Source organism: Scleropages formosus, chromosome 10, assembly GCF_900964775.1.
Source record: "Scleropages formosus chromosome 10, fSclFor1.1, whole genome shotgun sequence".
Taxonomy (NCBI): Eukaryota; Metazoa; Chordata; class Actinopteri; order Osteoglossiformes; family Osteoglossidae; genus Scleropages; species Scleropages formosus.
Window position 1 is genome coordinate 29,986,779 of NC_041815.1, and position 17,522 is coordinate 30,004,300.

The following is a 17,522-nucleotide window of genomic DNA, read 5'->3' on the forward strand; positions in this document are numbered from 1 at the left end:
ACAGTTCTATATTTATTCAAAAATCACTGCGTTTGCAGGTTCTTCTGTCCCCACTTCACTTCCTCTTTGGTTGCTTCATCAGCACGGGATGAGCTGATGATAACTTTGCCACTGGCCCACAACAAACGCTCTCCTGACACAATCCTGCGGGTTCAATTCCTGAACGCCGCACTGCTTTACAGTCACTGGGATTCTGGGCTGTTCTGGGAACATTACTACATTTATGAAAATCAAGTTAAAAAAAAAACGAACGGAAAAAGCTCCCTTCCGGTTTTCCACCATCGGCCTGCTGCCCACGCTGATGGAGTCCTGAGTGACCGGGCCACCAGGCCAGAGGCGCCGATCAGCGCCAGTGAACTACAGTGACCTGGGCGTCTCCTCTGGACACCAGGGGACAGCTGTCTGTAATCATTATGGACGTTAATTACCGACAGTCCTTAATTGATGAACAATGTCCTGAGATGAAGGAAGAAAGAGCTTGGAGAAATGAGTCAGAAGGACACAGAGTTGACCTCCGCTGAAGTTTCTCCTTAAAACCTCAATTTCCTGTGAAAAACACAAGACGGACAAACGAAAAGCTGGTGCTATCAGAGGGACACGGGTTCGAAAAAGAGACCTGCGACTGTGGGCCGCAGCTGCAACCATCCCCTGGGTGTCCTTCACACGTGTCCCAGCACGTCCCACACCAAGCGGTGTCCCAGACGAAGACTCCGGTGAGAGAGACTGCAGCGAAACAGAGGAGTCATCAAACCGAAATCACTGACACGGTCACTTTCGCCTGTTGACCGAACATAAAAAAAACAGGAAGAAAAACTGCTGCGGAAGAAATGAGATACAAGGAAGAAGAGAAGAATAGAATCTAAAATCTTTCTTTTTTAAATTACGAACAAGAACATCTACAGTACATTCGACAGTTCCGGTCAGAACACACTGTTAACACATTGTAATATGAAACGACAAAGTTGGACAAACAGGATTCATGTTACAGCAGCAGGACCAAAACAAAGAATATTTAGAAAATTATGGATTACGATTTGGAACAAGAGGGAAAAACGGATAAAAACGCAAAGCAGAGAAGCGAACAGAGCATCGCAGTATCCCATCATGAGGAATATGTAAGACTGCATAGAGATACACATACAAATAAGTACATTAGTGTATATTTTTACACTCGTATTAAACGGAATCGGTGAACACGGCCTCACATCTGCTTTGTAGCCATTTACTAGTTACTACTGTTACAAAGTGGGGTTTGTTTGTATGCCTCCCTCTTGAGTGTGACGACTCTTCACTAGTTGAACCAGCCCAGCTGGAACGGTGTTAATAAGGGGTTAATGAGGGTGTGAAGCTCCTTAAAAGGGACGGCGAAGGTGTTTGTAGGGCAATATAGTAATTACTACTCGGTGCCTAAAGATGATCAATACCCTTCTGATTGCATCTAGTGACGAGCACTGATTTATTACTCCTCCATACTGTGTGTCTGAGTTATTTCTCCATATGGCTTTATGGGGGAGTGTTTGTTTTCCAGGAGACAAGCGCTTATTGATGAAATTTCGATAATTTAACTGGCAATGTGGCTGATGCAAGGTTACGCAGTAGCAGAAATGGAAAGTCACCAATTTGATACAATCATTTGAGTCGGAGTGAATTTCCAAACCGAGCACGAATTAACCAAACATTTCCGAAGTTAAATTATTTTATTATTTATGCTTTATTTTACTAATGACCACTGAGTGACCACAGAGAGAACATGTTTTCCATTTTTTCAGCTGCTGTCGGGCATTGAAAGATGAGGATGAGAGAAGAGTGAGGAAAGAGGGCCTGTGTCGCCCCTTGCAGGCTGAGCTGGTGAATACACTCAACTCCCATGTTTCCTGTGTTACAGTCTCTCTCTCTCTCTCTCTCTCTCTCTCTCTCTCCCTCTCACACACACACTAGTTATGGGTGAGATAGAAACAACATCAGCTTACAGACTGAGTCACTAAAGGCTCAAAGTGTGTGTCTTCTGAGCTCAACACACAGCTCCACTCTTTCTGCTGTATGAGGAGAAAAGGGCAGCAGAAATAAATAATTATTTGCAAATTATAATGTGTATATGGTGTGTACTGTATAATACTCTCTCTGTGAGGTGTGTACTGCATAACACACACTGTATAAGGTGTGTTCATTCACTATAACTTTGAGATCATGCTTGCTAAACAACAGAAAAACCTTCACGCAAGTACTCCTGTAACGTAACGTAACTTTATGTATATATACATACAAATTTTTTAAAAATTACCATGAAGGTGATCAGGAATTGTCTCTTCTCATAGTTTTATGCAGCTACTCGTGTGATGAACGTTGGTTCATATGGTGGAAATAAACAAACTAACTGCACTTAAGAATCACACGTCTGCATCCAAGTGTCTTTTTCTCCTAATGTAATGAACACATTGTATTTTCTACGAGATGTTCGTCACTTTGGAGAAAATTGTCTGATAAATGAATACATGTACATTGTGTGTGTGTGTGTGTGAGGGTGACTGGCAGGAAAATGAATCTCCCTTGTGTGTGTGGTGGACATGAGGATTCTCGAGCGCTCGTGCAACATTCACACAGGAGACCGATGGCGACCGGGGGGGTGGCTGGGTTAAGGGTTAACTGCCTGTGCACTCGCCGCATGGCACATGTGACATTTTCTCTGGACTTCAAGGACCTACGTGTGTCAAACGTGACGGGAATTAAGAGGGCGGCTCATCGGTTTATCATATTCAAACTGCTGGAATCGGTTCATTTCTGCCCTCCGTTTCTCTCCTTTCCTGGCGTTCCCACTCAGGTCCAGTTTCTCTTTACTGCTACTCCGGGGGGTGGAGCCAGGGACCCGCCGACTGGGGGCTAGCTGTGCGGACCCCTCAGATGGGGCTCCGACGGCAACGTGGGAAAAGATCATTCATCCTAGACTATAGTGGTTCCTACATAAAGAGCTCCTGCCGGGGGAGGAGTGTTGTGGGGTGGGGGGAGCAGGGGGTCTCAGAGAGAAAACAAACAGTGGAACCCCCACAGGGGGACACCTCATGGGCTCACCATCCATCTTCCTCTCAGCCCTGTAACGTCAGGTGGCCTCCTGTGGAGTCAGAGCTGCAGTCGCTTAATTACATCGATGTCAAGCTCTGAAACAGGCGTTGTTGTGGTGTTGTCATGGCGATGTCACGGCATAGTCATGGCATTGTCGTGGCACCTGCCCATGCAATTAGCAAATAGTCATAGTAGATGGTGCTGGAGTATTTTGGGAGCTGCCAGAAGGTCAGGAGAAAAGTGGCACTCAAAGAGATAGGTTCGAGACCCTTGTTCAATGTGGGAGGGATTCAGCAGCTCCGAGGGACACAGGGAGCTCATTCCACTACATTGGAGCCAAAACGTGAAAAAAGTGGGATGGTAGAGGGGGACCAAGAAGCAGACAGAGCTGGATGATGGATGGATCCAAGACAGAGCAGGTTCTGTAGGTATCAGGGTCCTGGAGCATCATGGGTCCTGGGGCAGGAGGAGGGGGCAGAAAGGATTTTTGCTGACAAACCATCAGTGGGGAGGGTCAGTGGGGGTGCGCGCTGATATTTTCAACATTGAAAAATCACAAAAGAGATATTTCTTCTAAAAATTGTCATCAGAAATGTTATTTCTGAGAGATTTGAATTCACTTTGCAGCGCAGTCAATGCTGCAGGTGTTATTACTGTTAGAGCTGCAAACTGGCACCGGTAGGACCCAGGTTCAAATCTTACCTCATGCTGTAGTACCCTTGATCAAAGTACTTACCCTGAACTGATACAGTAAAAATTGCCCTGCTGTATAAATGGGTGAATCACAGTAAGTCACTTTGAAGAACAGTATCAGACAGAAGGGCTGAATTAATATAAATGTTCTGCCTGAAAACAATGAAAAATCCATCAAGCCAGAACATCCAGTTTTGTCCTACGGTAAAAGTGACATTCAGTGTAAGTTCTGCATTCTTGTGTAATAACTGCTTTCTCAAGGGAGTTTGGCTCTGATTTACACCGCTGATGGACATCAGCTTGGTACAGCGACATGCTTACAGTGAAAGGTGGTCCGCAGTCCCCCCCCCCCCCGGCCCCTCCGCCGGGACCTTTTCACCCCCCGTCGCTAAGTACCACAAAATACCACAAAGCCGCCTTTGTTTCAGCCCAATTTTCAGCTTCAGCAACCAAATGAACTCAATTACTGTAATTTACACCAAAATCACTTCCAGCCACACGGGAACTTTTGTGGGAAAATTTCTGAAGCAAAATCACAGACGAAGAGATTAATTTCAAGCCGTTTTAATCATGATCAATTACAAGGTTCAGTTTGCAGTCTTTATCCTCTGTGCTGCGGGAGACATTAAAGAGCCCTGACCGGCATGACTGACAGAACCAACAGCGACGGCCCTCTGGGTGCTTCACTGGAACCTGACACAACACTGGGACTTTCTATTGGACTGCAGAGTAGACTGGGACGGCACTCAGACCTCCTAGACTGCGTGTTTGTGTTGGAGCAGCATCGCTACCCGTTCAGTTCAGCGTCACTCTTTGGTAAGGGAGACTGTGCTTGATAGCTACTGGCAGTGCACTGGCCCCGGGTTCGACAGTAGCTCTCCCCTCACTGTGTGAAGACGTGAGCGCCCCCCCACACACCCTCCCGCGCCTCCCCCCAGCCGTCTGGCACAGCTCCTGGACAAACAAGCCGACTGCTCCCTAGGCACGTGGAGCCCGTTCCAGCACAGAGCTCTTCACTTACTGAGAGCTACTGTGTCTGTGTGTATGTAATGTGCACCAGTGGCCAGCAGGGGCGTAGTGTTTAACAGACATTAGGGTGGTTCCTTGTGAGTGCGGTGGTGCAGCGGGTTTGGCTGGGTCCTGCTCTCTGGTGGGTCTGGGGTTCGAGTCCTGCCTGGGCTGCCTTGCGATGGACTGGCGTCCCAGTCGGGGTGTGTCCCCTCCCCCTCCGGTCTTGCGCCCTGTGTCGCCGGGTTCGGGTTCAGCTCCGGCTTGCTGCAACCCTGCTTGGGACACGTGGTGTGTGTGTGTGTGTGTGTGTGTGTGTGTGTGTGTGTGTGTGTGTGTGTCTGTGGAGGGATTGATTATGGTGCCTCATTGGACAGAGCACTGTACACAAAAAACAAGATTCAGGCAGAAGTGTGGTGAATTGTCTGACTGCCATTAAGGAAGGTACCAAGACAAATGGAAGACATTTACACCAATTATTAACTGATTTACCTGTTTATACAGCAGGGTAATGTTTACTGCATCAATTCAGCTTAATACCTTGCTCAAAGGTACTACAGCAGGCTGAAAGTCCAAAGACAGCGGCTCTGGCCCCCAGCCCTTCTCCGCAGGACCCCCATCACCCATGAAAACATCCCGTAAGAAAGAGCCCAACTACCGAAAAAGAAACAGGCGTTGCTATGGAGACGGAAGAGCTGGAGTCAGCAGTTTACCATGTTCATGTGCTCATGTTTCGTTCCCTCCACACACCATGGAACTGAGCTCCTGGAAGCCCAGACCTTCTGCTCTTCTCTCTTTCTCTCTCACTTCTGCTTCGGTATGTGGTGCTCAACAGTGTGCAGGACATGTCCTCTGGTTCACCACCCCAGGGGGGCCTCCGAACAGGACCGGCCGTCGACCGAGGCTTCAGCAGGGCGCCGAGGCACTTCTGCTCCTGGGGTTCATTTGTGATTTTGTGCGACCACAACATTCATATATAAAACCCAGCAATGAGATATTTATTTAAAGAAACAACAATGGTAAATACGTTATGTCTGAGAGGTATGATGTACGTTGGAATTTCTTTCGCAGCCTAGTAGAGGAAACAGGTTCAGAAAACAATGAAGTTGAGTTATACCTCTAATAACACATTGCCTACAAAGTGACATGAGCTTTTTTGATATTAATAACATCAATCCAGTGCCAGATACTTTACATACTTTCTTTATAGATAATGTTGTATACAGTTGCTGTACTGTAATAACGCCCTGTAATAAAGTCTTTTCTTTTCTCCCTCTTGAATCAGCCCACTTCCTCAGACATGTTCAGTGCCCCCTGGGGGCCACGGAACATTCCAGAGCTCGTAACCGGATCTCCGTCAACTCGCCGTCTGGTGCGCGAGCTCCATGTGTAGCGGCTCACACGTCAAAACACGCAAATGAGGAACAGTTGTACATTTCCAGACCCGCATTATTACAATAAAAACAACAGCTTCTCGTTCCAGCTGCCTGCCAAAGAACAGCGTACTGTATGTGGGCGACCTGCCTCGCCTCTTCACCATGTGCTCCTACTTGTCTGGCTAATCTTAGACGCACGTAAGTAAAGCAGTCCAGGAGGAGTAGTCCTCAGTGGGAAGCAAAAGTGAGGAGCCACACATAGTCCAGGCTGAAGTCCTCCAGGTACCAGAAGGAGAAGGGTGTCCGTGCTCCTTACTGCTTCCTTGCTGTGTTGCCCCAGTAGATGTTCACAGCACGTGGACGTATGCGACCCTGGAATCCGCTCCAAAGTGGTTCTTGGCCACACATTTGTAGGTTCCCGAGTCAGAGACCGTGGGTCTCTGGATGATGAGGGTCCCTTGTGGATGAAGCCGCTTGTTACCGGTGGTCTGACCGGTTCCGGTGGAGGACAGCACTGAGCGGTCCGGTAGCTCCCAGCTGATCTCGGGTCGGGGGAGTCCCACAGCAGCACAACTGAGCTGCACCGGCAGTCCTGGTAATGCTCTCAAGGTCTGCGGCGGTCCGCTGGTTATGCGGGGTGGGTAAGTGACCACAGTGACCGGGACCATGAGAAGATCCTCTCCAGCATCGTTTTTGGCCCGACACAGGTAGTTTCCACGATCGTGGAGGGTCGAGTCCCGTACAATCAAGGTCCCGTTCTCCAAGAGCATGTATCGGCCACTCACCTGTGGATGAGACAAGACAGCTCCCCCTGGGAGAGTCCAGTGGACCTGAGGACGGGGGCTGCCATCAGCAAGGCAGTGGAGGTACAAGGGCTCCCCAGACATGCTGCGGATGATGCCTTTGGGTCGAGTCAAGATGTACGGTTTCTGCCCCACCTCCAGGACTATCAGCTTCTCGATGTAGCCCACGCTATTCTTGGCAGCACAGCGATACTTGCCAGCGTCCTCCTTGGTGGCGCTGTAGAGTATGAACACACCATCATTTCCCAGCTGATACTGAGCCCCACGGGAAGTGCCAGTGACTCGAGTCCCATCGGGAAGCAGCCATGTAATCTCTGGCACTGGCTGCCCATCCGCTGAGCAGTTCAGTACCGTGGTTTTTCCCAAGCGGGTCACCACCCGTTCATTCAAAGGGTTTTTGAAAATGGGCCTTCTCAGCATGCTGGTGACCTGCAGCTGAACCACCATGACCGCCTCCCCGCCGTCATTCCGTGCCATGCAGATGAACTCGGCCGTGTCTGTGGGACGTACGTTCCGGATCTCTAACGTGCCATTCTCGTGGATGTTGATTCTGCTCCCGAAGTACGGGGCTGTGATGAAGATGTTGTCCGGCATAATCCAGGTAATCTGGGGTGGTGGGTTCCCTTCGGCCTTGCAGTCAATCATCTTCCTGGAATACTTGGCAGCGGAGTCTTTCACGACCGTTCTGTTTGTGTGGTACCCATTGATGATCGGTGGGTTGTCGTCGATGTCCAGCCTGTATACCTTCCTGTCCTCACCTGCCGCGTTCCTGGCCACGCACACATACTCGCCTGCATCGGTCAGCTTGATGTTGCGAATGTCCAGGGAGCCGTTGACGTGCATCAGATAGCGTTCGTTGGAGGCAGCGATGATGTCTTGAGAAGGAAGCATCCACAGAACCTTGGGCTTGGGCTCACCCACAGGCTCGCAGTCGAAACGCACTTTGCCACCGGCCTTCACCTTAACGTAGGTGTGGCCTGGAGTCCTGATTCGTGGGGCAGCCATTACTACGGTTATGTGGACATGCATCTCGTCTTTCCCCACGGTGTTCTCGGCGTAGCAGGTGTAGTCGCCCTCCTCCTCCATGCCCACGTTGTTGAAGTACAGCGTGCCGTTGTTGAAGAGCACGTAACGACGGGTGTGACCCTTGCCATCATCTGCCTGTAGAGCACTGTTCACCAGGGTTCCATCTGGAAGGCCCCAGGAGATCTCGGGGACAGGGGTACCAGATGCCCGGCAGTCCACTTTCAAGTCATCGCCGTAGGGCACCCGCTTCTTATCGAATAGCTTCGTCTCGATCTTAGCTGGCTTCATGGACACGGAGACCTTCATGAGCTGCAGGTCGTCGCCCATCTTGTTGCGGGCGATGCAGAGGTAATCTCCAGCGTCTTTCTCACTCAAGGAACTGATGGTCAAAGTTCCGTTGTCCAGGATGTGGATCCGCGCTCCCATTCTGGCAGAAGGAGGAAAAGCAGCAACAGCATCACTGCAACGTCTTTCTTTTGGGGGAATTTTTGATAAAAGCTAAGTGTTTCTGAGGAAAATCTCGTCTTCAACAACCTTCATGTTTATTAAAACAGATTGTTTTGTTTATCCGTACTTATTAGGGACTTGCTACTTTTAAAATACAACAAAACCGAGTTAATATAGAAATTTATTTTTGAGCAGCAGTGCTCTGGTTGTCTGTACTCTGTTAACTGTCCACTGGAGGAGCGAAGATCCCAAACTTAACTGAAAATTTGCTTCCTAAAAATCTACATGTATAAAATAAATTCACACAAATCTTAATTCCTACAAATCACATTGCTTGTTAAAGGTTCTTGAAGTCCAAATTTCTTACCACCTTACAAATGGCTGCAAACAGTCCACTGTTAATCACAAAATGTTGAATAATCCCCTTTATATTTTAAACTCTGTGCAGAACCCTCAGCTGACCTATATGTGGGGCGGGGGAGGGGGGGGGGGGGGGGCATCAAACTTTTAGTGGAAATGGCTCAGGAATTCTGAATGAGAAGCCAAGCATTGATTTGTACCTGTGCCACCGGTCGACAACGACCTTAGATGGGAGCTTCCAGAGAATCACAGGCTTGGGCTCCCCAACCGCAGAGCAGTTGAGCAGCAGCTGCTGGCCATAGCCGATTTCAGTCCAGCGCTGAGAGGCTTCCACGATTCGGGGCACCAAGGCTGTCTGCTTCACGCTCAGGGTGACCACGCGACGCTCAGAGCCCGTGGAGCTTGTGGCGATGCACTCATACGTCCCGCCTTCTGAGTCAGAAAGGTCCTTCAAGAGCAACGTGCCATTAGCCAACAATGAGACATTAGCTCTGATGTCCTGCAGGGGCCGAATTACTGTTCCATCGAGGAGCACCCAGTGGACAGTGGGCTGAGGGCTGCCCTGGGCTGAGCATGGAAGACTCACGCTTTGTCCAGCTTCGCCAATCACATACTGCCGTTTCTCCTCCAGGATGCCAGGGGGTGCTGCCACCACATGCAGCCGCACACTGACCGTGTCCACGCCGGCAGGGTTGCTGGCGATGCATTTGTAGTGGCCTCTGTCATACGCAGACACCTGATGGATGACCAGAGTTCCATCGGGTGTCACCGTCACCCTCTCGCGGTCTGAGCTGTAGCCCCTGACCTGGGTGCGATTGGCCAGGATCCAGGAGATGAGAGGGACAGGGCGGCCTTCAGCCCTACACTTGATCTCGATGGTATTCCCAGGGTGAGAGTTTATTTCCCGCACCTTGGGCTCGAGTATCCGTGACGGATAGGCCACCACGGACAAGGTTACCAACAGTTTGTCGGAGCCAAAATCGTTTTGGGCCAAGCAGAGGTACTGGCCTCGGTCCTTCATATTGGTGTTCTGGATAGACAGGGTGCCATTGCTGAACACCTCGAATTTTCCCATCTTGCCCTTTATGGTCAAAGTGCTTCCTTCAAAAAGAAAAGAAAGCAAGAATAATCATCTACTGTGAAGACACCGCAAAATCTTAAATTATTCCAACACAAACTAATTTTGATTACATTTTCTAGGTTAGCAAGTGGAAAATGTCCTTTCGCGGCAGATTCGACACAGAAAGGAGCAAAGCTCTTTACCTGTGATGGACGAGAAGCGTTTCCAGATGATGTTGGGCTCAGGGAAACCATCAGCCACACAGGGCAGAAAAGCATCGGAGTTGGACAGCACTGTGTACTGTGCAGCGTTCCCTCCCACGATCTTGGGTTTTGACCCCGTCTCCAGAGCTGATGACACACTGTTGATGGTGTGAGGTGTGCTGGTTTCCTGCCCCTCGAGGAGATCATACCCAGCTGATACGGAGTTGTGGATCTTGTAAGGTGACGGAGTGCTGGCGTTGCCCCGCTCTTCTCTAAGAATGGTGAACGTTGCCCCCCGATCCCTTGGCCCATATATACCCCTATGCTTGCTGGTCTCAGCTGCTTCTGGTCTAGGTAGCTCCATGTTGCCTCCATCTCCAATCCCAGACTGAGTGTTTCGCTCAGGGAATGAGGGGGGCCTGACCTTTTTTATGGGGGTCCTTCTTGTTGGATACTGGGGTTCTTTCCCTGGAGGAATTCCTCTGTAGGTATCTGTGCTGAAGGTGTTAGCTGTGCTCCTGATTCTACTCACTGCAGGTGATGTCTGTGTTTGTGTTTTCAAAGGCTTTGATGTAGGTGTGTTTTTATCAAGTGTTGTTGGACGTGCGGTTGTTCTGCTCCATGTGGTGGTTGTAGAAACTTTGGAAGGACTAGTGGTAAGAGCACTCAAATCTTTCCAGTCTTCTGCATTTGGGTAGGTGGTGGTTTCATCTCCAGAAGAACGAGCAGTGGTGGTTCTTGTGGATTTTACTGGCTCTGCCACTCTGAAAAGTGTGTATTGCGGTTTAGAGAGCAGCATTGTGACACTAGATGGGATCATCCTCACTGTAGATGTGATAGCCACAGAAGTGATGGAACTTTGTGTAGTTGTTTTCACTGTGGTGCGTGGAGTTGCTGTGGTGAAACTCTTCCCTGGTCTTCTTCGTCTGAAGCCGTTCCTGCGGGGGGGCCATACTGGTCTCCTTGACCCCCCACGCCTGTATACAACATCTTTGCTGTACCCACCTGAGCCAGAAATTGAACCAGAAGAGCTGGACGAGGCTTCAAAGGTCTTCTCCACAACTGGTTGGATTGTTGGTGGAAAGGCTATGGTCTGGGTGGTGGCAGAAGCTTTTGCGGTGGTGGTGTGGGCCTGCGAAGGAAAGCTGGGGGGAATAGTGGGAGACTGACTGACAAATGTCCTTGTATTGAAACTCAGTGGGGGGACAGCCGGTGTTAATTTCCTAAATCTGGACTCAGCATTAGGTTCAGGGGTGGAGGATGAGCCAGAAAAGTCCTCAGGTAAGGTCTCAGTAGGCTGAGCCTCTGTATTCTCATCAGTTACTCTTGGTCTGATGGTGATGGGTGAGATGAGTGATTCAGCAGTGGGGAGCTGAGGGACTCTTGCCGGGGCAGCGGTGCTTGTGGTTTTAACTGCTGTTGTACTCTCTCCGGTGGGTGTTGGTTTCACTGGCTTCCTAAGTCTATTCGGAAGCTCTTTGTGGTCTTTTGTCCCAAACAGTTTCTGCCATGGAATTTTGCCTCTAATTACTTTGGAAGGTGTGGAGGCTTTTGTGGAGGCAGTTATTCTGTCCATTCGGGACGAACTCTTCCCCACCTCCCTGGGCGCTTGTGAAATGTACGTATCAGGACAGCCTGCAGAGGTTATGAAGTCATTAGACCTTGTTGTGGACAGTGGGCCTATGGTGGAAGGCTGCATAGTGATGCCCTTCACATTCATGTCAGGTGTACTTGCCCTAGCGGAAGCGGGAAAAGAGGTGGATGTAATGAGTGAGGGGCTGAGGGCAGCTGTGGCGGGTCTTTCTGTTGTGTACCGAGAAGGATCCCGACTATCAGGTCTTTCTACCCCTGGTGGCTTCTTCAGCTTGTTGAGATAGGCACTGATATCTGTGATTTTGTTCGGCTTTATGATTCGCCTCCGGCCAGGGAAGCTTCGTCTTCGTCCAGGCCGCTGCTTGAGGGCAGGGATGATGTGGATTTCTTGATGGGAGATGATGGTAGATCCAGCAGGGAGACCTGGGGACTTGATCTTCTGTGTAGTATGAAACATAATCTCACCAGCCACTTGCTCAGTGGTGGTAAGTGCTGTGAATGTGGTGTGGCCGTTGGGGCCAGAGGATGTGTGGACCACTGGCTCTGCCCTTGGACCGGGCCCATTCAACATGGAGGTACCATTTGGGTACTGTGACACAAACAGGGTCATCTTACCCGTGGCGGTGTCCTCGCTGTCACCTGAAAATATCAGCTGCATTTCACTGGTGGAATTGGTCATTTCCATCTTTAGTGTCATTGGAAGATTTGGAGGCCTCTCTGTTTTACTCTCAAGAATATAAGGGTTATTGCTATTGGGGGTGACACTATGGTGATGAGTGACTCTAAACTGTGGAACTAGACTGCTTGTAGTTCCACCACTTCCAGGTTCAACAAGCGAAGCTGTAGAAAGAACTGGTGTGGCATCCGTTTGAGAAAGTGTGCTTTGTGTCTCATCCGGCATCTCTGAGGTTGCCACCATATTGCTTGGAACAATGATGAGCTCTCCTTCAGACAAGTCATCACCTGAGCCCATATGCTCATCTTTTGTGAGGCCAGATTTTAATGTAATCACAGTGTCATCTTTCACATCTTCTGTTCTTCCTTTTTGGGTTTTTGTCAACATTTCTTCCCACTTTTTGGGGTCTGCTTTTCTGGAGGATTTATCAAAGGTTCTCCTTGATCCCCATGCTCGCCAGTTACTTGTGGAGCCCCTCCTTCTCTGGATGATGCCACTAGAGACCCTCTTCCGTGAGGCTCGGTGTCTGGGGAATGGGCGATCTGCGGTAACCGTCGTAGACTCCTGGCCACTGAAGGACCTAGAGGAAGGAAGCTCAGTGATGACCGACTCCACACTCTCCTCAAAATTGGAGTCAAACTCATCCCCTGAGCTCTCAGCTTCTAACACCTTGCGCCTCTCTCCCAAAAGCATTACCTGGGAGGTTAACAAGTCCACTCCCATGTGGTTAGCAGTGAGGCATCTGTAAAACCCACGATCCCTCTGTGTCAGCCCTTGTACTCTCAGGCTGCCGTTTTGGAACAGCCTTCTGTGTCCGTAAGACTCATCCAACACTGTGTGGTCTGGCAAAATCCACCGAACGGAGGGTTTCGGGTTTCCAGCAGAACTGCAGTCAAGAAGCAAGTCGTCACCTATAGAGTACGAAAGCCGGACCCCGTTCACATCTTCCTCTTCCACCTCAGGAGGTAAAACCGTAACTCGAAAGGTGAGGACGTCGGCATCCAGGTAGTTGGTGGCAATGCAGTGATAAAGTCCCGTGTCCGATGTGTCGGCCGCCCTCACCGTGAGCCCCCCTGAGTCTGTGATGACGATCCTTCCGTCGTCATTACTGTACGGTGCGCGGACTTTGCTGCCGTCCGGTAGTATCCACTCAACTGAAGGCTTAGGATGTCCATAAACCTGACATTTCAAGTCAATGAGACCGCCAACAAGAGCTGAGTGCTCTGTCTCGGTCCGATTGTCTCTCTTGATCATGGCCCAACTGTACCTGTCTTTCCTTTGGACTTTGCTGTCCTCCCGCAGGTGGACAGTTGACATGTACTTTATATGCAAGGCGGTAAAGGTGGTGGTGGTGCGGTCCAGCTGAAGGGAGACTTCATCCTGCATAAGCCACCCCGGGTTGGCCTTGATTTCGGCCTCGACGTTCGTAAAGACCTCGCTGTCACCCGCCGGGTTCTTCTGTGTGTACCTGTAGATCATCTCCGGTGTTTTGGCAAGCATGAGTCCCCTCTGCAGTCTCATCGGTGTGTCGCTGTATGCGGCTAAGATGCGCCACAGCTGCTGGATGTGCTCATAGTCAATGTTGCAGACCAGCGACGAGGCCACATTGGCACACAGTGTGACGACGCCTTCGCTGTGGGCCACGGTCAGGTTCTCCATCAGCGATGGTCTCTGAACGGTGCAGACCAAGCTGGCATCGTTGTGGAACTGGTCCGTCATGTTCATCACCAATGAGCCAATGGGTGCTATGAAGTCACCAGGGGAGGCTGTGCTGAAATCACCTTCATCCAAGGTGAGGTTCTTCTCCTTCAAGCGAGCAAGAATCCATGGCTTGCTGCAGGACAGGGCATCCAGAGGGAGATGGACAATGTTCTGGCCCCTGGAGACAGCTGGAGTTTCACAGATGGGACAGTGGGCCCCCCTGACATGCTTCCTGTCCCGCTTGCACTTGAGCACTCCTGGAAGAGGATGTGTGCACACAATTAATGTCATTAATGAAGTAAATTTGAAATCACACCTGGACCTGAATCACATCACTCAAAATTAATAAAGAAATAAATGTAGAAAGACAGGAATGTGAGACGTGGACTTGAAATTAAATTCTCAAGCAATAATCAGCTGGACCTGTGCTCTCCGGGGGGGAACAGAAAGGCTGCTTTTTACTACCTGGGTCTTTTCTTGCCCACTTCACGAGCCATTCCAGGCGGCAATCGCATGACCAGGGGTTGCCGTGGAGATAGACGCTCTCCAGCTTGGTGCAGGGAGAAAAGACACGGGCAGGCAAGGTGCTCATCGCATTGTCAGACAAGTGGATGCTCCTTATGGAGGAGGTCTTGAAAATCTGGCTGTAACGCATGGTCACAAAGGTGTCAGGGTGCAGCTGCTGGAGCAGGTTGCCCTCCAGGTGGACCAGCTGCAGGGCTGTGAGCCCATAAAAAGCCTCGGGGTGGATGAACTCGATGCGGTTGTGGTCCACGTGCAGCCGCAGCAGACTCTTCAGGCCAAAGAAAGTGTCTTTGTTGATCTCTCTGACCCTGTTGTAACTCATCTTCAGGACCTGCAAGTGAAAAAGTGTTTCACTCATAGAGCCACCGTCACAGTGAACTATACTGCACCTGCTTGGCCAGCAGGCCATGGAAATGGGTAGAACGCAAGCAGAAATGACACCGTTCACAGTCGGGAGAGTATCTGAAGCACGCGTGACAACTGACGCTGCAATGGCCATCATCACAAGGGAGGTGCAGTGTTTTGTGGCTCATCAGGTACCTGGAGGACATGGAGGTCACCGAAGGCTTTGTCCTCCACCTGATGGATCGTGTTGCTGTGCAGCAGCAGCAGCTCCAGTCGACTCAGCCCAGCGAAGTCGCTTTCCTTCAGTAAAGTTAAGCTGTTGTAGCTGAAAGAAGGAGCGACAGTCCGAAGACGTGACCAAGGTGACACTGAATCCAGGTGATGCAGAGAAGTTGAGCATCAGAGGGTTGGGATCCTGCTGACAACGGCATCGAGCGATTCACTCATAGTGAGTGACAGCTGTGGCTGTTTGGAGAACAATCAGCACTCCGAGAAATGTGGTGCGATTACAAATCGGACGTCTGTGTGAAAAAGTTGACCCTCGACGGATCGCTGCTCAACACGGAACTCCCCACAAACGTGGTAATAGCAGCGCAAAATATTGAATATCAGCGCAAAGCGGTGTTTCGGAAGCACAGTTGGTCAGCTTGGTAAGGTCGCAGTAGGAGTGCTGTAGGTGCTGTCAGTGAAATGGCACGTGTGTGTGTGTGTGTGTGTGTGTGTGTGTGTGTGTGTGTGTGTGTGTGTGAGTAAGAAAGAGAGAAAGCTACGAACCCCAGGTTAATCTTCTCCACAGCAGGCTGGATGTGCCCTGGTACCACGGTCAGGTATCGGAACGTGCAGTGCACCTCGGTGGGCACGTAGCAGGTGCAGGATGCGGGGCACGCGGCCCCCCGCAGCACCGTCTGGGCGAAGACACACAGGAGCGTGAGGGGCACACGGCTCCGGCGCAGGGCGGTCATTGTGCTGGGGGAGGGGTGTCGTGTTTACCGCGATGCCATCAGGCGTAACACCGTGGTACAAGGGCCACCTTTGGAAAGATCACGAGTGCGTGTGTTCGAGTCACTCAGCTGAGGGATGGAAAGACGTCACAAAGATGATAAAGAGTTGAAAACCGGACAGAGCAGCATTTATTAGGGCACAGGAGGAACAAGTCCAAAAACACTCACAGAATTAACTGAAAAACAGTAAGTGAGAAAAAAATATTTTTTTAAAACTGTGGTCTTTGAAACAAGTAAATGACACATAATTGGCGTGTAAAAATCAGCGACATTCCAGAAAAATGAGCGCAACAGCGCCCCCTCTGGAGGTGAGGAGAGTTGGCGAAACAATAGCGCAGCTTTGTCCCTTGATGATAATAATAATAATATAAACCACTAGTCTTCATTTACTTGAGTACCTAGCATGGCAGATCATCAGCCTCACACTGATTTACCCGTTTACACCACACGATATTTTTTTTTTCACTCTGCTCATACTCTTCTCTAGAGAGGGTTACATGATTAGAAAGTTACTTACCGTGATTTACCCCTTACGCAGCTGGGTAATTTTTACAGAAGCAGTGCAGTCGGATCACATCCCGAACACACACACACACACACACGTTCCGAACACTCAGTCTGAAAAGTCACTCACTCACTTCCCTCCGCTCGAGGCGAGCAGCCGCTCCTCACTTTCACCCTCACTTTGGGGTGAAAACGATGTAAAAACCGAGTGCCGGTCCGTTCAGGTGGTCCAACCGGAGGGTCTCAGCGCTGCGATGGAGTGAAGAGAGTTGGGTGGGCGGGGTGGGCTGATGGGGGGGTTAGGAGGGGCCTCCGCTGTGTTGCCGAGTCTCACACACACGCCCCCCCCCCCCCCCCCCCCTCCGCCACAGGGACCCGCACGAGCCGAGGCTCGTTCTACGATGAGTGTGAGCGCAGTGATGAAGGAAGGACTTCATTAATATGAATATTATCAATATTATTGCACTCATAAGTGCAGTGCAACATGATCGGGACACGTTTACATTTCATTTTTCCGACTAAAATATTAAAACAGCACATTCATTGTGTCAACTCAACATTGACTCTTATTATTGTTATTCATCATGATCGTGTTTGTCTGAAAGTTCTCGACCGCTTTATTTCATTTCATAAGTTTGATCATTTACTGCGTTTATGTCTCACGAATGATCGATTAGAAAAAGGAAAGTATTTCGTTAGGAAAATATTCACGTGATCTCAGCTCATCCTCCTGTATTTATATTTATATTTGTATTTGTATTTATATTTATATTTGTACGTGTGGAGTCTCGTGTGTTTGCGGCACCAGGGCGATTTTATGCTGCACTGAAGTTCGGGGAAAAACTGTGTTTTGTTTCTTGGCCGTGTCGTGTACAGCGAGTGATACCATGGTAAACGTGAACATGCGACCCCATAACCCTACAGCTCGGAATTGTGGGTTTTCTCCCTTAAATCTACTGTAACCCACTAGGTACAGCGGGGCGGTGCGTGTGTGTGTGTGTGTGTGTGTGTGTGTGTGTGTGTTAATGCCACGCACCCATCGATCCCAGGACAGGATCCCAGGATGCCTTATGTCCCCCTGCCCCAATGAACAGGAGCCCTTGTTCCCACGTGCAGTCAGGTGTCCCCAGCTGGGGGGGCTGTG

At 50.0% G+C, this 17,522-nt stretch overlaps 1 protein-coding gene across 1 annotated transcript; it reads right to left on the minus strand.

Moving 5' to 3' along the window:
* Positions 1–6,481: 6,481 nt before the first annotated feature.
* igsf10 (immunoglobulin superfamily, member 10) lies at positions 6,482–15,912 on the minus strand. Its single transcript, XM_029255894.1, has 6 exons — positions 15,648–15,912; positions 15,069–15,198; positions 14,469–14,859; positions 10,034–14,260; positions 8,971–9,871; positions 6,482–8,390 (listed from the first exon to the last, which is right to left on the minus strand). Exons 1-6 carry the CDS (start codon positions 15,833–15,835, stop codon positions 6,482–6,484), a joined length of 7,746 nt encoding a protein of 2,581 aa, XP_029111727.1. The 5' UTR covers positions 15,836–15,912.
* Between the last annotated feature and the right edge of the window lie 1,610 nt (positions 15,913–17,522).

What these genes read in the sequence shown, in the direction of transcription:
- igsf10 (XM_029255894.1), bottom strand. Translation starts at nt 15,835, where the DNA reads ATGACCGCCCTGCGCCGGAGCCGTGTGCCCCTCACGCTCCTGTGTGTC. An exon ending in GTGACCTCCATGTCCTCCAG is followed by an intron (nt 14,860 to 15,068) that starts GTACCTGATGAG and finishes TTTCACTTGCAG; the next exon opens with GTCCTGAAGATGAGTTACAA. An exon ending in ACGCTTCTCGTCCATCACAG is followed by an intron (nt 9,872 to 10,033) that starts GTAAAGAGCTTT and finishes TTCTTTTTGAAG; the next exon opens with GAAGCACTTTGACCATAAAG.